Here is a 26841-nt window from a genome sequence, read left to right as displayed (position 1 = left end):
CCTTTCTAAAGTGCTGTACTGACTGTGTGCAACCCTGGAAACAAGGGACAGAAAATACGTGTGGTTGTGCATGAGAACCCCAAAACCTCTTTGCCTTTAGCTTTGTTCTCCAGCAGAGAAAAATGTACAACAGCTGCCTAAAAGTCTGTACTTCTTTTGATCTGCTTTCCATTAATGTCAAAGAGAGCTGCAGGCTCAACTGAACCAAATCACCATTTGATTTCAGCAAGCTTTGGTTCAAGATCCAGCTACATGACAAGAAGATTTGCCTCTGTAGGTGTAAAATCCAGCATTATTTATGCAGGTGCTAAGTAATTTTCCCACTTAAATCACAAGTGAAAGACATGCAACAAATGCATCCCAAGAGAAGGTAAATGGGTTTAATTTGTGTAAGATTCAGTTACATTTTGTACAGTAGTGAGGCAGTGAGAATAACAGAATTTAAACCTTAAAAGGTATTCCACAATCAGCTCATTACAATTGTCCATATAGGAGGTTCAGACTTACACTACCTGTCTGCGGATGACAATGACAAAGACAGAGCCTGATATATTCAATACATTCCAGGAAATTACATTTTTTCCCTTCATAATATTACAAAGAAAAGGTAGCCTTCTCTCCCTCTCAATCAAACTAATAAGTCTTCATTTGCCGTAGACCCACAGCCCCAGGAAAATGGTGTCTTCAATAAATCAAGAGAGCAGAAATTTCTGCTACTCTCTATCAGACCAGCCCCCCAAAGGCCCTTGTTATTATTTACTATGGGGCAGGACACACAATTATTATTAGGAAATGTCTTCTGCAGAGGCAATGCTGCGTTACTCATCAAACCTGGACAATGATAATAAGCCAGGGTATGGAATTCTTGGGAAATGGACTGCAGAGCACAACAGGACCTTTCCAGTTTTAATGTCCCTCCTCTATGACACTATAATGAATGAAAAGTAATAACAGGACCTAAATGGAAAGTCTTTTCTTCTATTTGCTTTTTTCTATGTACGTCTCATTGCTCTCCCTCCATATGCCTCATTTAGGGAAAAAAAATTTAACCAAATTTTGTCACATCGATTTGTCTTGACAAGAAAAATATCACAGAGAACATATAGTTGTCTTCAAAAAATAATGGCAGTAGAAAAACTATCACCAAATACAGAAAATCAGAAATTACTTATGTTGAAACAGATATGGCACCTGTCTAAATAATGTGTTTTGTTTCAGCAGTGGATTATACGGTTGTAATAAATCACAAATATTGTCAAAGAAAGTCTGTTAATACCCAGGTGTGTCTTGCAATGTAATTCACAGGCAGAGTACCAGAAACTTTAGTGGCTCCTATGTATGTTTCTGTTCCCTAACTGCTCTATTTCCACAGACTGCTAGGGAGTTTTTTTTTATTTTAATGCTGAATTTTGTTGGGTTTTTAATTATTATTTTGAAATTCTACTATTGATAAAGCCCTGTATTCAGAAGTTTTCTGAGTGATTCACTCTGTAGCCATGACAGGAAGGACAATGTGAGAGAGCTAAGGAGCTGAGACTGGACACACTCATCTCCCTGGAGTCCAGGGAGCTCAGTATTAAACCCTTATTGAGAGTGAAACCTGCAATGCTTGTTGTACAATCACAGATGCAGCTAGTCAATACCTCCAGCAAAGACTCAGAAGGTCTTGAAGCCTCTTTAAATTGGTTATGGTCATGCCTTAAGTGGTTCACTAAATTTAGCTTATGACTATACAGTGTGGGTTTCTCAAGGAAAACAGCCAAATAATGTAACCAACCCTGAAAATATTGTAACCTTGTACTATGCTAAATGTTTAATTTTCTCCATTTAACCATATGTAGGTGTAATAATTGCTAATTTTTTTTTTATTTCATTTTAGTGATAAAGGACTTGCACTACTGGGCAAAATACACTAATGATGACTTTGAACCCTCTGTAATTAGTGCAATGTGTGCAGCTCACGCATGTCTCAGCAGATTATCAGATTAAGGAAATCATTTGCTAACACTGCCATGTGATCTCTTTGCAGCTGACTGCACAAGTCACTTAAGATTATTAGGTGTTAAATATACAGAAAACATGACATTGATCTTTCCAGTGGGCGGCAGGCAGAAGATCTAATCTCTGCACTTGCTGGAAGCTCTATTTCTAGGTTTCCTTACAAAATTGCTTGTTTTGAAGTTAAACAGACCTTACATGGAAAAACCTTTCTGAGCCAATTCAACCCAAATGGTGCAAAGCAGAACTGATTTTCTGGTATCAGTGAGCAGAAGTGTCCGGGATCATAAAGGCAGTAAGCCAAGGTAATTTCCCAATGCCAGGTATTTGTACAACAAAGCCAGCCTGGATAGCTGCTCTTGCCCAAAGGTTTAGCACAGCTGGCTGCACAGCAGGTTACAGAGGATGCACTCCCATGAAAGCTAGAGGCTCTTCCAGTGTCCTCTGAAGAATGGGGACCTGAGTAGCCCCTCTGCAACACCAAGTTACCATTTTTTGGGTCGGGTATTGTCACCCAAACCAGCTGAACACAGCTCTTCCCCTGGGGAGCCCACAGGAAGGAGCCAGAAGTTTAGATTTTCCTTGCTGGGTTTTTTCCCATCACTAAGAAAGTCATTCCCAGACCATGTGCATCCATAATGCTTACATTTTTTTAATCTGGCCTTGAGTAAAGCTCCCTTAATTAATCATATAAATATAAATATATATATAACCCTTTAAACTAAAATACTTGTATTTTACATGGAAAAATAAATGCTGCAAAGGATTATTGAGCAATGGCAATTCCTCTGCCTCTTTAAAACATGCTAACTTAGAAAAATGTTAATATCTGGATGTATTTTGGGTAAAAGCAAACAGTAGAAATGAAACTAATAGTACTAAGTGAAGATATGAAGGTAAACCTGAAGTGTTAACACAGAAAAGGTTCCAGGCTGGTAACTGTTCGTCCATAGGAAACTCCCATCACTGGACATCATAGCAGGGTTAATGATTTGGACCTTCAAAGACATTTTTTGTGTGGTGATGTCCTCATGCAGTTTATTACAGAAAATTTTGTTCTTGTATTCCAAATGAGGTGCAGGGGAAAAACTCTTCCAATAACAACAGCAGCAGCGCAGTAATTTTTCATCCAAGACAGAGGAATAGCCACAACTTTGATAAGAGACAAAGAAAATGTCAATGCAATTGGAATTTTCTCCTTGCACCATGAATGCACAAACAGCATTGCTGGGGAACATGGGGAGCAGATTAATCTACCTATCAGATCTTACTCCAGATCAAGCTTATAAAGGAGATAAAACTTGGAAATAACTGGGCAATCCCACAAACAAAAGCACTGGCACACATGAGAGCTGACCTCCACTGCTTTTGCAGGAGCTGTGGGTTTGGCAGTTGTGTATGTTATGGCTAATTAGCAAAATAAAAGGGGCTAACGGCTACTGCAGTTTTCCCAGGGAAGATGGTATTAATTATGCTGAAATCGTAGCACAGAACAGAAGACAGATGAAGCCCCACAAAGCAGGTTGTGCTTTTGTCTCCTGTTATTTTTAGCAGAGCTCCACGTGGGCTCACAGCTCTCCCTTCCAGCTTTGTTCCACGGGTGCCTGTGCCCAGCAGTGCCTTCCAGAGCACAGCTAGGTCAGAGCTCAGATCTCTGAAAAGGCTGTCCCACAGGCCACACTCCAGTATGATTCTCCTTCATGGAAAATGGAATGATGGCCTAGCATTGGAAATAGTTAATCTGCTGAGTCTCAAATTAAACCCTCTTGTATGCAATTATGATTGCCATGTGTTCTTAAGATGTCCTTTGTGTTGTCTTCCTTTTTTTCTTATTAAAATTGGCCTTGGGGGAAATTGCTTGCTGCACAATACTCCAGACAAAGGGGCAAGTTCCAGCCTCCACAGGCATTAGCTGACATTCAAGCACAGGCCCCAGATCCTGGACATCAGCAAAGGAATATTTATTAGAAATGATAGATGAGGATGCAAAGGTGAAGCAACACCACACTTGCTCTGTGCTGGTCTTGCTACCAATGCCCTGTAAGATGCTTTTGCAGCTTTTTTTGCTCAAGACACCACAGGAGCAGCTGAGAGATGCCCTTGCTACAGCTTCCCTGCCCCAGCCACTTCCCTAGATCAGTCACAGGATGGGGAATTGCCAGGATGGTACAGGAGATCCTGGCAAAGACCCGCTGGCAAATGGTCACAATGCTATGATAAAACTAACAGGACTAGCTTGTGTTCCCCCAGTTACCTTACAGAAGTAATTCACAAGTATAATGATACAGGTAAAAATCTATTTGTTTGTGCCTTAAGATAGGCCATTTGTTTGCTGTGAGATCTGGAAGAAGATTTATGGTCACTACCTTGAAATGAAAGTGATATTCTCGGACATCAAGATACAAAAAGAGTTGCAGCATTTTCCAGAGGGGAAAACAAATGAAGGAAATCACAATGAAATATACCTCTGATGTGTATTCTGCTTCCAGACAACATCACTTCTCTTAGGTATATATCATATATCATACATAAACATATAGGTGCAGCTTATTCAAATAATATTGCAACAAACTGTCAAAAGATGTTCAAACTCTGACCTTGAAGGGCTTCTCTAAATGGAAGACAAAAGACATTATCTCTTGTAGGCGTGAATTTGCGTAGGTTCATGGCAATGTATGCCAACAAACTGTCTTCCCTAAAACCTTTAATACAGCACAGAACATTGGAATAGGGAAGATCTATGGAAACAGACATTAAATTAACCTCTCGATTGCCTTCTGATTTCCTACCGGCAGTGATTCATTCTGGGCCACAGTTTAATAGCAGTTATACCAAAACAAATCCAGAGTGACCCCATTAAGTTAATTCCACTATAATATTTATGCCTCAATAATTGTGGTTAGACTCATGAATCTAATTCCTTGCTTGTGGGATCAGATCTTTGACAGGTATAAATTGGCATGGCTCCACAAAGCCAGCATAACTATGCTGACTCAAACCAGTTAACAATCCAGCCCACGACGTTAACAACTAGCAAGTGGTTTTAGGTTTTAGCAGCCAGCTGTCTAGACTTCTGGGCTGCAAATATGACATGGGGTTTTTTTATACTGATGAGGTTTGCTTTAATGGAAGATAAATGAGTTGTGGCTCCCTTTCCTATTCAGCAATAGTCCAGGCATCAAACACAAATCCTGAGGTAGGATAAATAAAGACAAGCTTCTAATGAGGACTGTAGTTAAAATGGAAGTCTTCGAGTTATGTCAAATATACTGTTCAATAAGCACTCATTTATTGAGGCAGAACAGAGAACAGGTAAAGACAGTTCAAAAGGACCTGTTGCATACATGGATTTAGAGAATGTGCATCTGGGCAAGGAGAATTGCTTCCACTGAGAGCTACCAGTGGCACCAGATCTAGGACTGACCCATGCAGGGTGAACCCGGCTTTTGCTACTGGACAGACCAGGTTAGAGAAGCACTAGCAGGAAAATCAGTGGAAGAAAGATCAAATGCCTGCCATGTTCCCCAGAGTCAAAATGCACATGTGGGTCCAGCCGTTCCTTAGCTGCCAAGGGGCTCTGCAGCGCTTGGAAGCAGGAGCTGGGAGCCTGAGACAGAAGTGCAGCAAATCCCATCCCGCTGCATGAAGCAGCACCAAAGGCAGCTCACAGTGCCACAGCTGCTCCCCAGAGCCGGAGCAAGCATTGCCCAGCCCCGGAGCAGGAGCACAGGGAGGGCTGTCCCCTTCTGCCACAGACTCACATTTCTGATGAGAGTGACAATCTGTGCCTACAGACACCAACCAAAGCTTCTGCTGAAGCCTGCATTACACGTGCATTGAGACAATCCAACCTTGCTTTTCTGGCTCAGCTGAGCAGTTTATCTGGCTGATCTTGTACAGCCCCTCTCTCAGGTTTCCTTCTCTGTTTCCCAATCCTTTCTTACACAGTGTGTGCCCCTTTAGAGGGCACTGCCAAGTGACTCTGATCCTCTAAATATATCCTTGGATTTGGGAACAATAACTCCCGTGGGACCAGGAGAGAGGCCCATCCAGCTGAGGAGGATGAGAACTGACAGCAGAAAGGCAGATGAATCTCACTATACTGACATGGCACCTCTCCTTCTCAAAGTCCAGTGTCATGCAAGAATTAAACAAAGAGTACAAGTTCAATACTTGAACTATTCAAGCTTGAATAATTTAGCCTAGGATTTTCTAGCCCCTCGAGGACTAAGGTCCCTGTTTCCTATTAAAATTAATTAAATAAAATTAATTTTAATGGGAAATGGTCATCTAAACCCCCCAGAAAGCCTTGAAAAGCTAAACCTCAATTGTTATTAAAAACCCGAGTAAGAAATTAGGAATCTTCATGTTCTCAATGAAGTTAAGAGGAAGTTTTTACTGACATCAATATGCATATGATTTTTCTTCTAAAATTTTCTTCCTCTTTTATTTTTCTGGAGAGGACTCAGTTAACATCAGGGATGACATTAAATTCCTTCTATAACCAGTGCTCTTAGTTCCTTCCTCTACAGTCTAATTCAGTGTTTTTCTATTCCATATGGGGACTAGGGACGTGTTTGTATTTTACTGGGACTGCTTTACTTTTCCTTGTTAGGTACAGTTACAATTTTTAATGGATTGAAATGCCACTCCAAGTACCTTTTTGATTCTGGGTAGTATCTGAATCTATCCTTTGGGAACAAATGGTGTAAAATGTAAATCCCATGTAAAATGCTGTCCCTACTGCAGACTCCACACAAGACACTCGATCCAATTGGATCCATATCTGTTTACCTCAGTGGAGAATCCTGTTCCTATACTTTTATGTCATGGCATTCCGTTCTTCTAGGACATTTTTCCCAGCTTTAAAAGTGAAAAAAATTAACACATTAAGACCAAGTTACTTGGAAAACCAAGTCACTAAGAAAACCCATCAGCCTTAGGTGGAAATATGCCAAATTTTGTTTTAATGCCAGCAGAGAGTTAGGGTCTATATTTGGCTGGTTTTTGGGCCTGGTGCTTCTTAACTTGTCCTGGAGCAAAGCAGAAGTGACCTCACTGAAGACATGACTGTTCACCCAATGCCTGTTTCCATAAGGTCCCTTGTGGCCAGAGACAAGGAGCACCACAGCCGGTGACCCTCTCGCAGAGAGCATCCCAGAGTGGTTTCAGTTGTTCCTGCTCACTGAGGTTACTCCTGATTTGCAGCACCCACACGGGGAAGAAAACCAGCCCTGAGGCCACACTCAGGCTAGAGATCAACATCCAGCACCAGTGAAAGTGACAGGTCTGTTTCCTTGGCCTCTGGAACAAAGGGTACCTGGACACAAGCCCTAACAGCTTGCTCCATTTACCACTCCCACTAACTACCAGCTCTCTCACTCACTACCACAGCAGCTGTGCTGCCCAAACCCACCTAATTCTGAGGCACTTGTAAGCGTAAGTAACAGAAGCGTTTTCCATGGAAGGACTTCTTTTCTCTAATATTAACATACATAATGCAAAATAATAACACTATCTTTCTTTCTCCTGGATGTCACTGTGTCTTAGTAAGTTGATGTATTGTATTATGTTTCTGGACCTTGAACTTTATAACCCTTCCTTTCTACATCATTACATCTTGTTTATATTAATATATTTCAAATAAATTTCTCCTTTGTTTTACTCTTCCCATACTAATAAAAAAAAATCTTCAGCATCCAATGCAGCATACATCCTTTCAGCAATGCATCAGCTCAGATTAATGCATTGTAATGTCATTATTAACTCAGTTCTACATGGTCATTTTTCATGTTCTGTTGAAGACAAAATCAAACAAACAAAAATACAATTCATTCCACACTGTCATCCCTTTGTCCTGACCAGAACAACTCGATCGTGTTGAAGAAGGCATGAACCATATCAACCAAGACATGAAGGAGGCCGAGAAAAATTTAAAAGATTTAGGGAAATGCTGTGGCCTTTTCATATGTCCTTGTAACAAGTAGGTACTGGGTACCGGCTCTGCTATGTGGTGTCCAGTTTTTTGTCACAGTGAATGTCTGAAGTTTTTGTCTTTTTTTTCTTTGTCCTTTTCCATCTGCTTCATTCTGTGGGGATAAAATACTTGTGTTTAATCAGAACAACTGGAACGCATCGAAGAGGGAATGGACCAAATCAATAAGGACATGAAAGAAGCAGAAAAGAATTTGACGGACCTAGGAAAATTCTGTGGTCTTTGTGTCTGTCCATGTAACAAGTAGGTGCTGCCTGCCTCATCTCTTTGAGCACTTAAGGCTGATCCCAAAGGCCTTGTGAAGCTCATCCTTGCTAGGCACATGGACAGGATGAGCATGTGGCATGCAGAAAGAACGATTCTGGTACAAATGCATTCATTTCATAGCATAGACAACTGACTGGGAATTACTGTAGATGCATTAAAATCAGGCATACTGCAGTGAAAGCTTCACTGTTGACACCTTTTAATGGTAAAAGTTTCAACATTTTACACAAAGTGTACTGAGTGGTACTGAGTCCATTTTCCAGCGGACAAAAACACTTGGGGCTACCTTATTCCTGGACACTCTAAATTTTGAAACATATTTTCACAAACAAGTTTCATAAACAAAAGAGCTGAAAAAATGCAGAAGACGTTTTACTAAACATTGTTCCAAATTGTGGATGAAAATCAGAGCTTTTTTTGTTGTTCAGCAGAAATAGTCCTTGATGAGATCTTGAAAGAGATGTGACGTTTCATGATTGGAACCCAACTTGAAATGGTTTTCATCCTGCCACAGGCAAAAAATTTGACAAAACCTCAACAAGCAAAATTTCTTTCATTTGGGTAGCACGTACACTAAGCAGAAATGTTGAAATGCATTGAATTTGCTTGCATGCCATCACACTTGAACGAAACCGTCCTCCAAGTAATGCCAAGCTTGTTTTAAATGCCAAATGAAAATGTGGTGTGCGGTTATGTGGGTGTAGGAAACTGGGGACCAACCCAAAGTCCTTGAGGAATGGCAAATCCAGCATGCAGTGAGTAGGCATGAAACTAGGTTGCAGTGAAACATTCCTAAATGGTTGGCCACATATCGTGCAGGAGACAAAGCAGAGAGAAGTATTGCTGTAGTAATTAATTCCCTTTCTACGTGAAATTTGTTCACAGCCAAAGCCTGATCCTTCCCCAGTTATCAAGACCAAAAAGAAAGAGAGCTGTCATAGAGTTCATGGGGTATTTGCCAAAAATCAGAAGAGTAGGGCTAGGGTTTTGCCTTATCAGTCACATTTATTTTGAAGTTAATTCCCTTGGGACACAATGCAGATACTGCCTCAGGTATTTTACTTCTGTGTACCAAGCCCTGAACACTTTTTTGAGGTAAACATTTTGCCCAGAATGATTATAGCCTTGCTGTGCAATGGGAGAGGGGGCAGGAGGAATGGGAAGGGCTGCTTACACCCCTTCTGCAAGCACTGTGAGCTCTGGCAGGCCGTAGCCCTGGCTGTCCTGCACCAGAGGAGCTGGTGCACAAGAGCTGCAGCAGAAACTTCACATCTCCCACACTGTAGGAGCTGTAAAAGCTCAGAACTGACAGCCAGACATGTGACAGCAGTGGAATTAGCACCTGGCACGTGGCACTAAAACATTTGGCACTTCACTATGGCTGCAGCGTCATGCTGCAAGAACAGAATGATTCCACAGGAGATGGAGGGGACATGAATTTGTGAAGGGGCCTCTTCCCCTCTCCAAGCCATTCTGACCCTATCGGTCTGGAGTCATATTTCAGAGAGCAGCATTGCTAACCAATGCTCAGAGGATGGATGAAGAGTGGTTTTAGAGACTGTTCCCTGAGTCACTCAGCCAGGACCCCCCTGGTACAGATAAGGTGATGTTCTGAGGAGTGGAGTGTGGGAGAGAGAGAAATCCATACAGTTCTGGGCATCAGAACCACCATGATCCCCTAAAGCTCTTGTGGCTGGCAGGAGATTAATGGCATATATTTATAAAATGATTATCCACTTCACATGTAACTCTACCCTGATATACAGTGAAAGTACAGTTCTCTGAGCCTTAAAAATATGTAAAGCTTGATCCTACATTCTAAGGAGATCGAAAATGCCCACAGCATGGAACTTTTACCAGGTTGCATTCAAAAGGACAACTCCTATTATCATGAGCAGATCCAAGCTCCACCTGTTGACTTTAATTGGAAGTCCACAAGAGATCAGGTTCTGGGTGTATAAAGTCATTTACCTCAAACACAGAAACTGTCTCACTGACAAAGTTGCATAGGTCCAAAGAACAGGCAAAACCCTGTAAATGTACCTGCAGCAAGATAATTACTTTCAGGCATTTTAGAAATGCCAAAGCTGAAGTATAGTTTCAGAGAACTAAAATGAAACAAGCCAACCATCATATTTTTAAGTCTTCACAAACTTTAATAGGAAATAAGCAACAGAACAGATGAGTAGGAAAGATCCTCTTTTAATCTATATTTTAATTCTACATTGGATCATACAACACATCTTCAGACTCATTTAAAACTGAGCTGCTGTGGGGGGCATGGAGAGAACACGACACCAGAGATGGGTTTCATGTCCTCTCCCAAATCTCCCAGAAGCACGTTCAGTTCCTTCCCCAAAATCCAAGCCACAGAGCTGTTTATAGGACTGATTGGGGCTGACCAGGGAACAGGGAAGCCACAGAGATTTGCAGCTCCCAGTGGTTTTGTTGGAAACAGACCCATTTCCAGAAAAAAATCACAAACATATACCTGTGGACCCCAAATCCTTACATTCCCCTGTTAAATGCTCAATCTTGTCTGCTGACCCCAATGACAGCAGCCCTAAATAGGCTGCACATGCCAATTTTCCACTCTAGGGGTGCCTGAATTTCAATTTTCTATCCACGGCAGCTCAGTCAAAAATGGCTCTCTGCAGGTTAATGTAACTGCCACAAAATACAAATATAACAAGTTGCCAGGCCATTTTTGAAGTCCTGTGGTTTAAAACTCCTGAAGGAAATGATGATCCTTTTTTGCCTGTGTCTTGCTTATTGTGAAGGCTGTTACTGCTGATGCATTGAGGGTATGATGAACTATTGGGGCAATTGTGCTTAGTGAGAATGCTTTACTTCTTATTCATGCCTGTAGCTGGTGCATGAAGAAAAACGTAGAAAAATTTCCCTTTCTGATGCTAGATTGCTTGTATCTTTTATTTTCTCCTGCACTCATTTCACTTCTGCCTATTTTACTTTTTGTCTCTGTGGACAAAGGTTTGTACATCAACTGTCGATGTATGATTACTATTTTCAAGTACCGATATATTATTTGAAAAATCTAATGAACCCTATGATAAAATCATCCCCAAATCACCTTGGGAAAGGTCAGTGGCTTTTAATGCCTATTATGCCACATACATATTGAAAAAATATCATCAGAAGCCAAATATTCTGCATAGTAAAAAGTTAAATTATAGCCAAATCTGTTTTTCTCTAAGAGGGTGTGTTGCTGTGATGTGATGTACACACTATACTTGGCAGTTCTGTTTTTATGTCTGTCTGCCAGTACGTCCTCTGTGTTTGATGTCAAAACATATGTGTCACTGAAATGAAACAATGTTTTCTACTTATCTGTATTTCTTCTCTTCTTTTTCCTTTTTTTTTCTTTTTTTCTTTTTTTTTTTTTTAATTTTCCTTCATTCTGGAAACTAAGTCAACATCCAAAATCCTGTGTGCAATGTTGTAGACCTGACAACTGCAATTCACCCTATTGGAAACTAAACCTCTGACCATCACTGTTGTGGCAGTAAAGTAAAAAATAAGCAAAAAACCCACCCCCTCCTTTTATTCAGGGTTATGATATATCGGTATACAAACAGTGGCCCTCTATCTGAAAACTCATGTGCTTGATTCAGCTTTTAGCTTGGAGAGGTAAAGAGTTTTGCGTTTGTCCTTGTGCACTTGGAGCTTTGTTACTCATCATCTTTCTCGCATAGGCTTAAATCAAGCGATGCTTACAAAAAGGCCTGGGGCAATAATCAGGATGGTGTTGTAGCCAGCCAGCCTGCACGTGTCGTAGATGAACGGGAGCAGATGGCCATCAGTGGTGGCTTTATCCGCAGGTGAGCCTTTTTATCCACTGTTTTCTCTCTGCTCTCCTTGTCACTGATATATTTAGATTGCTTCCATATGGTCATGAGCTCTGTGGTGCTCATTAACTCCTTCAGAGGTGCTGGGTAATGGGATGGAGCCAGGGTTTTCCACCAAGTGGTGCTCGGTTTCAAGTTGATGGTGACTAAGGCACGTCCTAAAGGTTTACTGCATCCAGGGACTTCTCCTGGGCCTGAGGGTCACCTGAGCTCTAGTGCAAAGGATGGTGACCTTGCTGGAAATCCTGGAAGGAAGGGTCTTTGTCCTCATGCTTGGTCCAGAAGATGCTTGAAAACATAAGCCCAAACCTTTCTTTTTGAGACTACCCAGATCTGGGTAATAATAAACTAGAAATGAAGTCTGTTTATTTATTTCACAGCAGCACTGTGAGGGTGCAGACCAGACAGCCATGGCTAGCCAGCATTGTCCTCAGCACTCCAGCTCCCTGTGTGAACACTTGTCCTGGGGGTCTTATCACAGGTCTCACTAATGACACTTGTCAAATGCCTCAGAAATGAAGTGTCAGATAAACACTAGTTTATTGCCATTATGTCTCAAGGCATGTATTGCCCATTATCCATCCTTGCCAGAAGATGTACCAAAGCATTCAGCAGCCCTCCCTTTCTTTTCAACAACAAAAATGCCTCAGGCTTCCTGCCAAAGCACCGAGCCAAGCTCAGAACCTGAAGAGCCCTTTAAACTAGAGGTGCACCCTTCCCTGCTCATGAGTGTCCTCAAAACCTCACTGCATGGGGAATGATGTCCCATTCCTCAGCTGCTGGGAGGCCACAGCTATGGAGGAACAGAGTGGGAATCCTTGAGCTCTCAAATCAAAGCCAGTTTGATGCACACAGCTACATTAAAGGCAGCCCCACAGGGATCCAGCACAAAGTACCTACTGATTACAGAGCTTATGGGGTATGTATTTAGCAGACAATGCTATCAGCATACCAGTAGGCAAAGCTTTGATCTCTGAAGATTAAGGACACTAGTTTAATAAGTAATTATCTTTCCAAAAACTATTATCCACTTATTTCTTTGGCTGCTGTGATAAAGGGAAATCAGTGTGATAGAAACAATGCTGTCATGCAATCTGGAGCGTGGGATGGGTTGCCATTTAAGTTTGATGGGTCTGCCATTCACTTTTTTTAAAAATTTCTGGATGGCAGCCTCACCAAAATGAAGGCTGGGGCATGATAATAAATAGCAGTGAAGGAAGTTACGCCGCACCATGATTGTTCTGCAAATAGCCTGGAGCACCCTTTGGGCATCTACATGAACACAAACTGCATAAGAGGCTCAAAGTAGGAATTTTCTGAGCAGCACCCATGGACCTTGCTTTTCCCAGCATCAGTCACCACCTGCCTCTTCAGTCACTGGAGAGCTGAACTGGGCCTTGGCTCAGGCACAAACTTTTCCTTCCAAAAAGCAACTGCACAAGATGGTGCTAAGAATGAGAGATAAATGATCTTTACTAAAGCCAGTAAATCTGGAAGAAGCTGCTTCTGTCTTTCACCAGAAATGCAGTTAATGAAATAGGATGCTAGGTCAGGATTTTCACAGCTGAAGCACCTCTTCCCCGCTATCTCTGTGACCCCAAGCATACAAGGACTGGACAGTGCTCATTAGCTCTCTGCAGCCCAAGGAGGGGAGCTGCTATCGCTGTAATTCCATCACCTATCAGCACCTCCCATGAATGCTAACCACACACAATGTGAATGGAGCACCCTTTCATTTTTTGGGAAGAATGATCACTGCAGAGGGGTGCAGCATGTGGTACAGGCAAGCTCAGACAGCAACACCTCTACCCACAGGAGACACGAGCAGTATAAACAGAGCACTGATAACCCAGACAACTGAGCCCAATACCCAAAAAATAAGCATGTAACATTTTTCTGGTTATCTGCTTATGAATCTATTTTGTTCAAAGCTGAGCACAGCAGCCTGCTCCTCAGGTGACAAGCGATGGAGAATGCAGTGGAGGTTTTGGGTGAATCCCGATTTTAGGGGGAGTCTCCTGTCTGTGCTTTAAAGAATTGGGTTTTTTTCCCCAGGGTAACAAACGATGCCCGGGAAAATGAAATGGATGAGAACCTGGAGCAGGTCAGCGGCATCATTGGCAACTTACGTCACATGGCCTTGGACATGGGCAACGAGATCGACACACAGAACCGCCAGATTGACAGGATCATGGAGAAGGTAAGAGCTGCCTTTTCTGTGAGGACCCCAAGAGGGGCTCTGTTTTCCCTTCTCCAAGGGGAGAAATGGGCCTGGAAAGGACAAGGGATAGTAATAGCTCCTCTCTTCTCCCTCCAAATCCTTGGGCCAAAGCAGAGCACACTGCTGTGAATCTGCATCTCCAGTGCAGGCTGGGTTGAACCCTTGCTGTTGAGTTTGCCCCACAGCTGCAAGGGGACCCGTTAGCAGACATCAAGGCTCCTTCTTCAATAGCTCTGAAAAAGGACAAGTGCCCTGAGCTATGCTGAACCTTGGGGTTTGGATCTGACTACCCTTGCACTTCCTGGAAAGTTTTAAATCCTCCTGGGCTTTTCCTTCCTCGGAAACTCCATGAGCAGCTCAGGATTAATCACCTGCTTGGAGGACCGGTCCTCAAAGAAGGATGGGGATTTAACAAAATCCCAAATGTTTGCCATATAGCAGCAGTGCAGCCAGTTTTGTTGTGCTGCTAATAACAACATTAGGGCAGAGATCTACCGGCTCTCTTGAAGGAGGGTGTGTGTGTATATATATATACACACATATATATACACATATATATATTTATACATAATTGGGCCCCACACAGCCCCAGTAGAATACAAAAGCTCAGCATTAGCTCTGCAGAATCACCATGTAAAAAGGCAGGGAGCTCTGTTCCAGTGCCAGACCTGCACTGCAGATTTCTGAAGCAGAGAGCGGCCCCCTCCAAGCCTGGCTGGGAGCTCACTGCCATCCTGAGATCCCAAGATCTGCAGGCCATCTGCATTGGTACTGGCAGAGCTCCAGGCAAAGGCAAGCTGAAGTGACATAAGAGGCTAGATCTTCATCTGGTGTAAAACCAACACAATGCTCCGCTTCCGTTGAGATTTACACAACCTGAGGAGCTAACCCAAGGACTTACATGTGGTGCTTAGAGTTAATTCTGACCTCAAGTGGTAGAGCTGTGCTCCTGAGCCTTCTTACACATGCATGCCTCCTCAAACAAGCAGAATGCCCATGCCTGTTTTTTGTGTCAGTTAACTGTATCAGAGCCTAGTAATAAAAATTAAGGGAAATACTGCACTGAGGGATTCACTCCAAGAGCTTTCCTTACTGGAGGCAGATTCCAGAGAGAACTGGGTGAAGTATACATTGTCTGAAGGCTGGGAAGATCATCTCTGACAGAGAGGCAGCCTCCTCGTGGCTTGGCGTTGGTCAAAAGTCTTGCTTTATAAATCTGCATGTGTTTGACTGTGCTGGAAAATGCACAGTATTACTGGGATGCCATTATGCACCATTTCATATTTCTGTGAAAAGGAGGGTCATCGAGGAAAGGATTTACTGCTGCTATTCATATGCAAAGAACTAGAAAGCAGCACATCACTCTATACTTTGAGAAGGGACAGGGAGTTTATACAGCCTACACCATAAGTACTTTAACTAGGAAGCCTGTGACATACATTATTTTCTCAAAGCAATGAGGACGTGCACTATTGTGTTCCCCCCTCCCCTGCTCATGTCACAGTGGCAGAAGATGTGCCCTGTGTTTGGAAATCAGTGGCATTCTACCCGTGCCTGCAGGATCCTATCCCAAAATACAGCAAGCCCAACAAGTTACTGTTCTCCTACCAGCTCGTGCTTGCAAACATCTGAATTTTGAAAACATTGACCAGGCCCTCTGTGCACATAAAGCACATGGGCCAAGCCTCTAACAGTGCATGCTGAGAGCAGTGAGCTGAAGGACCAGCCTTCCACAGCTTTGTGGTCTTCTCACAGACTTTGGCATTTTGTACAGCAATGGCAAAATAACATTGGCAGCTAATGCATTCATAAAATCACCCAGGGCCCTTGGCTAAGGAACAGTGACACATTAGTGAAAGATGGATTTGCATCGTACACAGAGGAGTCATCATGAGAGCAGCACAAAAATAAGACAATATTCAGTCTTAGTGAAAAATAAGCCAAAATTCTCAGAGTAAGGACATACAGTAATGAGGTACTAGAAAAAGGAACACAATGTGTTAGAAAAACCCTCTATAAAAGACAGAAATAATGGTTAGCTGGATAACGGTGAAACCTCAGTTGCATACACACCCAGTCTGCAATGAAATATGGCAACAGACCCTCGTCCCCCTCACAGCAATGCCAGGGTTGTTTTCCTGATCAGCTGGAGCACTGTACTTTGGGTCAGTTATGATCATTAGAAAGATCATAACTGTGCCCTTGGCTGGCACAGTTTGCAAAGTTGGGGTGCATCACAAAGCTAAGCCAAAGTACCCTGGGATGCATCATAAATGCTCCTAAAGGATTTATGTTATACTGGATGAATGCACCCAAACCAGAGCAACCTCATAATGCAGCCATGTAATCTGATCTATCCACAGTAACCAGGACAGCAATGAATAAAAGGCTTTCTTTATCCTTTCCTCAGATCTGAGAGAAAGGGACAAAACCCAAAATGACAGTGTGATGAGTAGGTCAAATAGCACCATCACCAAAAGGGCTTTCCCCTAAAATCTACCATAAATAGGAGGCTGGGAGGAAAGTAGAGGGGTCTCAAATCACTCTGTCTTGACCTAAGTGGGAAGGTCAGCACAAAGAATCCCACTGCCTCCAATGCAACATCATCCACCAGACACAGGAGCACGATGTTTCATCACTGTTCAATGAATATTCACCCATTTCATGACAAAGGCAACTGCTTCCAAACCCATTAACTTTTTAGGTGGCCTTTTGGCTAAAGCATGCAGAATTGTGCTGTGGTAGACAAGGTCAAACTCATGGCTAAAATAAAGGAGTGTGGCTTGTAATGAGTAGTTTTGCTGATTTATGCTTGTTGAGGAGCTGGCACGTGCTACTGCACTAAGAATACACATAGCATTTTCCAAAACAATTACTGAGAAAAGCCAAGACATTTCAGAAAGATTTATTGCACATGAGCATAAACATTCTTAAAGGATTCTTAAATGCATGTGGGAAAGTTGCTTTACCATTCTGTCGTTGTAAATTGAAGATTTAAAATAAATCTGTCCAATTTGGATACACCCCAGAGATGTGGGAACAATCATCAAAACTAACAAAATGCAGCCATCAAACCACAGAAAGAGTTTGCTATGGGAGCCTATGCTTTTAAAGCAGCAACACAATTCTCACCTTTCCCACAGGTCTGGTTTTAAAAATTGAAACCATTTTCTATCTTGTCCCTCTGCCAGAAAAAAAGTCGGCATGGCAACGTGGGGTTGAGTGGAGTTTTGCCAGTTTTTCTCAGCTAAAACAGTGTCTTTAGTCTCCAAAATGAACTTCTGCAGAGCTACAGAAAGTCATGGCCCAAGTGTCTTCCCACTCAGAGAGAACTCCCCAACCTCCCAGGTGCTGCCATTTTATTAATGGCATTTTATATAGAATCCCTGCCTTTTCTCAACTGTTTATGCTGCTGCCCAATGAAAGAGGCTACTCTCTCTTGCAACCACATTGGTGAACTTTGGAGTGCTGGCATTCCTCTCACCTATTCCCCTCCTTTCACATGCAGAGCAAAGATATCCTGATCTTTTCAAAGCAACTTATCTTTACCAGCATTCCCTACATCAGATAATCCAGCTTCTCTGCTCCGGGAGTCTCTGCACCGACCAAAATTTTAATTTTGGCTAGTACCTGATGATTTAAGTTAGACCACAGTCTGGGTCCACTGAATCTCAGAGGGCTCTGAAAGTTTTCCCCAGCAAAATGCAGATGCACACCACCAGTCCTCATGCTGTCATCCATTACCATCAGTACCACCAGTGCTATCGACAGCACCAGCTAAGATCTGGCACAGCATTTACAGGAGTTCAGTGCAGCTGACCACAAACAGAAAGCTCTGCTTGAAGGCTACATGAAGTAAAACCAGAAAATCTGTAATCTTCTTTTGGGTCCCTCATACCACTATAAAGAGCAGTTCTCCAGTATTTTCAAGTTTCATTTTCCTGTGACCTAGCCAAAATCATGGAACTGCCCACAAAGCACTGTCATTCTTCCCGGTACTCTTTTTTTCTCTCATACTCTCTTTCTTCCCTGTACTCATCCCTCTCTTTCCTCTGTGTTTCCCCAGGCTGATTCCAACAAAACCAGGATTGATGAAGCCAACCAGCGTGCAACAAAGATGCTGGGCAGCGGTTAAATGCAGAGAAGTGAATTTCCTTTTAATGCTGTCCAGCAGGGCAGCACCTTCATGCTTTTATCATGGTATTTATCTACTAGGTTTGCACACATGCACATATCAGCCCCATTGTAAATGTTGTCCTGTGTAGTTTGTCAGCTTTCCAAAAATGATACTTGTAATTATTTTTTTCTAGATATCTTTCTTTCCAAAGGTTGTACATAGTGCTGATTTGATGGCTATAGCTCACTATGATGTTTTTTGGGGTTCTTCCTTTCCTTTCCTTGTTTCTGTTTTGGATTCCTTTCCTTTTTTTTTCCTTCTCATTTTTCTCTTTTTTTAATGATGTTTGCTGAATGACAACACTGTTGGAATGCTAAACGTGCTGTTAACCTTTAAATATACAGTATTGTTCTTGTAAAACTGTGACATTCCACAGAGCTACTGCCATGCTCCTGTCTTTGGGTATCATGATGTTTAAGCACTTAAACCTGCTGTCTTCAGTTCTTCATTGCCATTATCTGTTGTTATGATTTCATGATTAGACAATGTGAAATTATATTACTATAACAAGCATTGCACTAAAAAGTGATGTGATTTATGCAGTTATGCATGAGGAATAAATAGACTTTTAGACTCCTACTTAAACAAGAATTTTCCCATGGCAGTAGCACACCAACAATGACAACAAAAGCATGCTCAGTATTCGGACTCTTTTGGGACTATGTTATACCAGCAAGTTTGCAGTTGTGCCACTTTTTTCTTGTTGATATATATATATAGTTATTAATCATGATCATTTTTTTAATTATAAAAAAAAAGAGGGATTTGGCACTCACCATTTAGCCATTGCCAGCAAAATAAAAGCATGGCTGAAAATATGTCAAAGACAAAAAGAAATAAGTGTAATATATTGGGTTTGTCTGCTGCTTTTGAAGACTATCTTTTGGAGGAAACAACTACCATATGAAATGGTGCAAAGAAATGTAATTTTTATAAGGCTCTCTCTTACTAGTCGCTATCCCCATGTGGTTTGTTATCAGTACAGTTCTCTGTTGCTTACCTAGAGCTATGCACACCAAATCGCTGAGATGTTTAGTAGCTGACAATTAAAAGTAATTAAAAAACCTAAATGAATGAACTCTAGATAAACTGTGAGATAAATATAATTTACAGCATGTAATATGAAAATTCCTTATGTCTCCTGTCAGTTTGTGAAGTGATTGACATTTTGTAGCTAGTTTAAAGATTATTAAAAATTATAGATCTCAGAATCCATGCTTGCTTTATCCATTTGTTGCCCTACGTGTCAGTGACAACTTCTTATTTGCAAATCGCCTGGGAGAGGAAGTGCAAAGTCTAAAGACTCTTTACAAGCTGCTTTTGTATTGTGTTTCATGGGAAACTAAAAATTTTGGTTTAAAAACCATAGAAAAGTAACTACATTAAAAATTACACTTGGTACATTCCAAGTGACGGTTATTTTAAATAACCTGGCTTGGATTTCCAAACACTGAATCAAAATATTTTTCTCATGTTCAAGGGAAAGAAAAAAATGACATAAATGTGATGGTACAGAAGGATACAGTTCCTTAGTAGATAAAATCCATTCCTGTAGTGGATTTAGTCATGTGCTAATACACCTCTTTTCAAGGAAGGCTTTGACCTACAGAATTTGGATAGTCTGTTAACAATAATTTTCTCAAATGACTAACAACAACTAGGGTTTGCTGCCAATGAAAAGCGTTATCATATTTTCCCAGGGTTTTTTACCCTATATAGACAAATTAGAATTAATTCTGCATGAGTGACAGTTCACTCATGTATCTCACATGGCCGTAAGTCAAAATACACAAAGAACATAAATGCTTGCAGAATTAAAATTGCATGATAATTCAGACAAGCTACATTTTCTTTAGCAGATTTTATTTTTGGTATCTATTAAAAATTCATTTATGCAAATATTTTCCCCCACTACTTCAAACCAAAGAATAAACTTCAAGCAAACACTTTTAATCTGCTGACCATTTCTAATCCTGTCTGTTGAAGCATTCCAGTATTTGTGACAGCACAATCATTCTGCAATGTCAAAGCCTACTGGGGGAGGGCAATAATCATATAGGAAAATGCCTCACAATGGGAACATGCAAATACAAGGATATTTGCAAAGGGTGAGAAATAGATAAAAAAGTAATGAAGATGTAAATGGAGGTATTATTTTTTGTATTTGACAAGAATGTACCCTATCGGAAGAGACTCATACTTCCAAAAGCCATTAAAGCTGATCAAAAATATAATTGTTGCTGTGAAGGAACATGTTTTGACATCTGTTTTCACGTGGAACAAAGATCAAAACCCAAACTACTGGAACTTTTTGCCAAATGGGAAGCATAAAGGACAGAAACGTTGAAATGTTTCATTGCAGCTGTCTTTGTAATCTCCTCCACTGCATGCAGGGTCTTCTATGAGCTGGCTGAAAATTACTTCAGTAAATATGCTTATTGAATTTCTCTGATATTTTTGGAAATTGACTCTTCTAGGATTAATTATTCTTTAAAGAATGCAAGGAAAGGCTCGATCTCATGTAGCTTATGACTACAACAATCTGCTTTTGTTTGCTGAGTTTTGTGCACCCCAAACCCCTGGTGCAGAAGCTGACTCAACAGGAGGGAAACCCCAGATGTTTTAATTCCACTGCCTGGAATGTGGCATTTCCCTTTTTGTCCCCTTTCTCCCTCTGGTTGGCCCCTGGGTCCCTGATGCACTGCAGCCTCTCGCTGAGGCTGAACAAGCACAGGGCAGAGGTACCTGCTTGAGGAAAGGGACACGACAAGGGGCTGGAATCACAACTCTCCTTGGATAAAATGGCCATATCGAAAGGCATAAAGCTTGATAAATTATCTCTTATTTCTAGACTTTAAATGCCATTTCACCAATGGTTTCTAGAATGGCAAGATCCTCATGTTGGTGTTGTTTTGAGGTGGTCATAGGGAAAAGGGCACTTAATAGTCTCAAGTGGCATAGCTGAATAAACCACTCAGTTGGATAAGCTGAACGAAAAGACAATGTCTGTTGAGCTCTAAAAATCTATACATAAGAACTTCTTTCACTTCATCATTCTCCTCCTTTCCTAGCCTAGGTGAGAAATGGCAATATAACAACAACAGAAAAAAATTCATAAGTAGTGTAATAACTCATAAAAAAAGAAAAAAATTACCTTCATCAAATATCTGACCTGATTTCAGCAGGGAGAAAGAAAATTTTAACAGGTAAGTAAAAATCAAAGTGAGTCGCCTCTAAGAAACCTTAAAGCTTTTAGGATGTTAATGATCCCCAGCCCTAGCACAAATGCAGAGCTTTCGAACTCAAGAGTGTTACAGCTTTATGAAGTGACATCAATGCAAGAAAAGAAACTATGGATAATACTCAGCATCTTGTGGTTTGACAGAGCACGTTATGAAAAATGAATGGATTTGATGCAAAGATAAAGTGAAAAATAACTATTATTCTTGAAATTTTGGTGATGTACTATATATTTAAAAAAACTATAACTAAAAAAAATCAATATTGTTTGATTTTAATTTGTTTTCAGGAAAATGTAAATTATATTAGCTTACATGGACAAAATACATCCTTCATTTCTGAAGAAAACTAAATATGCCAGAGTTAGCACAGCAAATGTAAAACACTCCCTGAGAGAGATGCCTGTGCCATGTGACACACTTATTATAGATATACTTTTAATCTAGAAATAGAGTTGATAATTATTCTCCAAAATATTCTGTGTGCCAACACTAGCTGCTAACCTCCACAGGCTTTGGATCTGGACCTGGATGTGCAGAGATCACCAAAGACTTTTATTTAAGGGATCTGAACACAGATAAACTATTCCACACACTTTCTTCCCCCTCCTTCTTCCTTCTCCTGTGTACATGTGCACATATGACTTTTTTATTTTAAAGACATTGGAAAGGGAAAAGATGAATACTTGGTAATAAGGAAAATTATGTGTGTTAGAGACAGCTTAAAGATCTGCACGGCTGCTGTGTGCGCCTGTGGGCGTAGGTGTGTAGGATGTGACTGCTGTCTGTTGAGCCATTTTATTTGGAAGTTAGAGGAACCCAGAGTATTTTTAAAACTGCAAACAGCTACAAGAAAATGCAGACAGAGGAGAGAAACCCTGCTGAGAAGTTAGGGCGTTGGGCTGGTTGGATGGGGTTGGGGGCAGGTCCCATATCATTTACTTTGCCAGTGTTGGATCCCTCTGTAACAGTATTAAGAGAGATTATGTTTGTGTTCTAAAATACCAAACAGTTTTGAATGCTATTTCACAAATACAAAATACCCTCTCCCCCTTTGAAAAAAGAAAACATCAAAAAAACCCAAAAAAAATCAAACCAAACCCCACAAGATGGTGGTGAGGGAATTCAAAATAAACCATTATGTGGGACCATGCTGTTTCCCACACAGTTGGGATCTATTCCAAGTTCACTGCTGCCCATGCTAATTCTGCTCATAATGGGTAACCAATTTGGTCAAGCAGTGGGTAGCAGATGGAGGGGGCTGCTTCTCCTGGTGTGCTTCCCAGCTCCTGGCTGACTGGGGGAAGGGATGGCTGTGGGATCAGGGCTCCCTCCCTGCTTTGCCAAAGCAGTGCTGTGGGCAGTGGTCCGTGGCTGGCTCCCGGCCTTGCACTGCCTTTGCTCCACGCTTCCCAACCACAGCTCCCTCCCCACCGCTCCTGCTCCAGTGCTCCCCACACCTCTGTTCTTCTCCTTGGCTTCTCTTGGCTCTGCCCAGCCCCTCCTGCTCCCCCAGCTCCCACCCAGCTGCTTGTTCCCTTCCTGTTCTTCTGGTGCTGAATCCACCTGCTGAATCCACTGTTGTCCCTCATTCCACTCACCCCTCATCCCTCTGCTTTCATGTTTTTTACCCCCGGGCTTTCAGGCTCTCTCCTCCGTGATCTCAGCAGGAGAAGCTCCAGAGAAACAAACAGCCCCTGGCTTTTCACTCCACAGCTGAACACCACGCCAGTGTCACCCTGGAGGACACCTGCGAGGCAGCCTTGGCTCAGCCCTGACAGTCCCAGAAGCCAGAAAATGAGTGCTGCCAGGGGAACTTTTTAGCTAGTCTGTCCAAAAATGTCTAAAAAGTTTCCACAGGCTGATGTAAACAAAGATGTTGGATATCTGAGGACAGACAGGCAAGCACTGGGAAGATATTTCACAGAAGGGCAAGAAATGAGAGCCCCTTCAGCGGCTAAATTTCACATCTCTGGTCCCCAGCACAAGTACTGAGTGCTTCTCCTTGAGACAGCTGGAGAATCTTTCCTAACAGAGGCAACACAGTTCGCTTTCCCTTCTTCCACAAGTTTCATTTGTTAAAGCTACAAAGACTACAGGTTTGGTTGATTTGTTTGTTTGTTTTCTTTAGGGGTTGGTTTTTTTTTTTGGTTGGTTGGTTTTGGGTTTTGCCTTTTTTTTTTTTTTTTTTTACTTTACTGAAGCACTTAAAATCTGGTTTTTTTTAAAAGCAGGTAGAGGAAGTAGATTTCCCTCACTTCCACCTAGGATAACTATCCAGTTTATTTCAGCTAAATCCAGAACACCTCAAGTTGATATTAAAAACCCCCACTATATCAGAAATTATTTAGTAAACTTTGCTATAGGCAGTCCTAAATTAATTTGCTAAATGCTACCTTAAATACAGGAACTGTAAGTTCTACTTACAGCACAGTAGATCCTCCATCCAAATTCTGATCAAAATCTCATTAAAAAGGAACAAACCAATTCATTTCCACTTTCATGAGGGGTTGATATGGCTTCCAAAGCATGACCATGCACAAATCTCACTGTACTAAGGGGATCTTTGAGCATCAAAACCAACTGGACACAAACTTGAGCAAAATGCTTGTAGGAAACATTACCTGTTCTAACTTGTACTGGATTTCCAGACTTCACCACATCAGCAATAATAAATCCAGCTGATGAGAGGACCCCAAAAGCCTGGGTTGCTTTAGAGTCAATTTATAAACTCCATGAAAATACATGCTGATAAATTAATTTTTAAGAAACAGAAGCTATAATTCTGACATATAGCCTTAAGCCTTTATCTTAAGCCATATTTTCAGTGCCCACCTCACATTTCTGTATCTTGGACAAAATTAGAATATGAGGAGAAATTAATCAGGAACATAAAATTTAATGAACTACTTTTTTCAGGCAATCCCTGCAGCCTTGCCCTCAGAAGTCAACCCATATTCATTGACTCTCTCAGCCTTGAGGTTAAAAAGAAAGTCTATTTGCCCTCCAACTGATGCATAATTCAGTTTTAAAGCCCTAAACACCCACCAGAAGCACTGGTGAGTCAGACAGCTGGAGAAGAGGAAGGGGCTGGGGCCAGAGGGGGGTGCAGAGGAGGAGCAATCCAAGCTGAAAATGGACACAGTAAAACCCACAGTGCAAAGTGGAGTGGCTGCTGGTGGCTGTGAGGATGCAGAGGGAACACAAGGCACAGCCCTGTGACATCCTTCTGCTCTGCAGTGACCTCGTTTAAAGGCACAGGGAGCAAACAGCAGGGACTGCATAGCAGAGACCAGTAAACACGGAATCATAGAATGCTTGGGTTGGAAGGGGCCTTAAATATCATCTAATTCTGTTCCCCTGCCGTGGACAGGGACACTGCCCACTAGAAGGTCACAGACGGCTACTTTAGTGGGTAAAGACTTGAGTAAGATCAGGGTCTCACTTGATACTGAGTTGGAAATCTACAGATTGCAGATTACTGTATTATGACATAACTCTCTAATTACTTCTGATTACGCTCAATAGTAAAACATAAACCAAGAAAAGCAAACTGGGGGAGGGAGAAAACTCTACCAAAGTATCTCAGTAACCGATTCAAAATATTTGCTTCTAACTTCCTTTAAAATATTCCTGCTTAAAGAGAAACAGGAGAACTAAAAAGCCTTAATTCAACTTCAGTCAGTAGCAGTTTATTGCAGGGAAGGGCCTGACTTGTTACGCAAAAGGTGCCAGCCAGATGTTCTCCCTGCCCAACAAATGCTCTGCACAGCAGTGCCTGTGTCCCAGCGGGGCCTGTGTCCCAGCGGGGCCTGTGTCCCAGCAGTGCCCCCGGGCTGCTCGTGGGGCCAGCCCCCCCCCCCCCCCCCCGCTACAGGCACGTACAGCCCGTTGCTGCCCCAGGGGCTTCAGCCCGAGCAGGAAGGGGCAAAGGTGCAGCCTGGCCAAAGAACTGAGTGTGGGTGAGTCTGCCCATGAGTCAGTGTGCCTGCGTCAGAGGGACAAACTGGAGTGCATAGGAATATCTTCTTTCAGCCATCTCTTAACCATAAAGGTTCATCTGAGTTGAGTCTGGCTGGCGAACGTGTTGACAGGGCAGAAGCCTGAGTGAACACTTCTTTTTTCATGGCTGCCTCGAGACTTTGCAGTGATACAAGCCATCCTACGCCAAAAAAAATCCACCTGCTATTTATGGTCAAACACACACACATACACACACACAGTGTTTCTGCAGAGCTTTAGAAGTGAGAATGGCTGCTGAGAATTGAGCTCATTATTGAAGGAGTGACATATATAACACTATATCATTGCTATGTACCACCTTTCATTTTCATCCTTTATTTTACTGTCCAAAACAAGCAAGCTTGTTGTTAGTCGTCTGGAGTTCCAGTCTGATAAAACAGTAAGGAAAACCTGAGAAATGATGAGTGGGATTTCAGCCACTGTAAAATATTTGAAGTGCACTCTGCCTCTTGCTGGTCCCTGTAAAGCACTTCCTGGAAATGTTCAGTTCTGCACGTCTTGCCTAAGAGAAACTCCTGAAGCTGTGAATACCATGAGGAGTAGGAAGCACCTGAACAAAACTAAAAAATTATTTCCATAGGTACTTTGAAATACAGAAAATCTTTCTCATGTACACAAAGTGTAAGATGATGGTGATGATAAGAGACATTTAATGGATTGTGTGAAATTGTGACAGAGGGCTAAACAGAATATTTGTTCTCTGCTTCCCGAGTCTTCTCACAGGGACTGTGCTGGGCAAGTATTCAAAACTCAGCCAGCACAGCAAACTAGGCAGTTTCGATATTAAATCTGAAATTCCAATTTTGAAGTAGAAATTGGATTACTCAGTCCAGTAACTAGGACACATTACTTCAGTCAACGCAGTGTCCAGGTAAGAGCAAAATTAATCTGAAAAGCAAAGAAGGTGAAGGTCCACATAAAGAAAAATTCTGAATGACTGTCACTGTCCTGGGAAAACTCTCTAGGATTAGGAATCTACTCAGAGTGTTGTATAACACTGTGATACAATCAGCTTTTTATGAAGTTGTGATTCCCAAAGCACACAAATGCAGCAC

General features: G+C 41.8%; 1 protein-coding gene across 2 annotated transcripts in view; it reads left to right on the top strand.

Moving 5' to 3' along the window:
• SNAP25 (synaptosome associated protein 25) overlaps positions 1-19735 on the top strand; it is a 61723-nt gene extending 41988 nt beyond the window's left edge. Inside the window, exons 5-8 of one of the 2 annotated variants that reach the window (XM_005486826.4) lie at positions 7864-7981; positions 11974-12099; positions 14182-14326; positions 18414-19735. In XM_005486826.4, coding sequence (XP_005486883.1) covers positions 7864-7981; positions 11974-12099; positions 14182-14326; positions 18414-18482 — 458 coding nt within the window. In that variant the 3' untranslated portion in view covers positions 18483-19735. Of the gene's footprint in view, positions 1-7863; positions 7982-8118; positions 8237-11973; positions 12100-14181; positions 14327-18413 lie in introns of both variants that reach the window. The other variant, XM_005486825.3, reaches the window with a different exon arrangement.
• The last annotated feature ends 7106 nt before the right edge of the window (positions 19736-26841 follow it).

Source organism: Zonotrichia albicollis, chromosome 3, assembly GCF_047830755.1.
Source record: "Zonotrichia albicollis isolate bZonAlb1 chromosome 3, bZonAlb1.hap1, whole genome shotgun sequence".
Taxonomy (NCBI): Eukaryota; Metazoa; Chordata; class Aves; order Passeriformes; family Passerellidae; genus Zonotrichia; species Zonotrichia albicollis.
The sequence above is the reverse complement of the archived record's forward strand: the minus strand, read 5'-3'. Positions and strand labels throughout refer to the sequence as shown.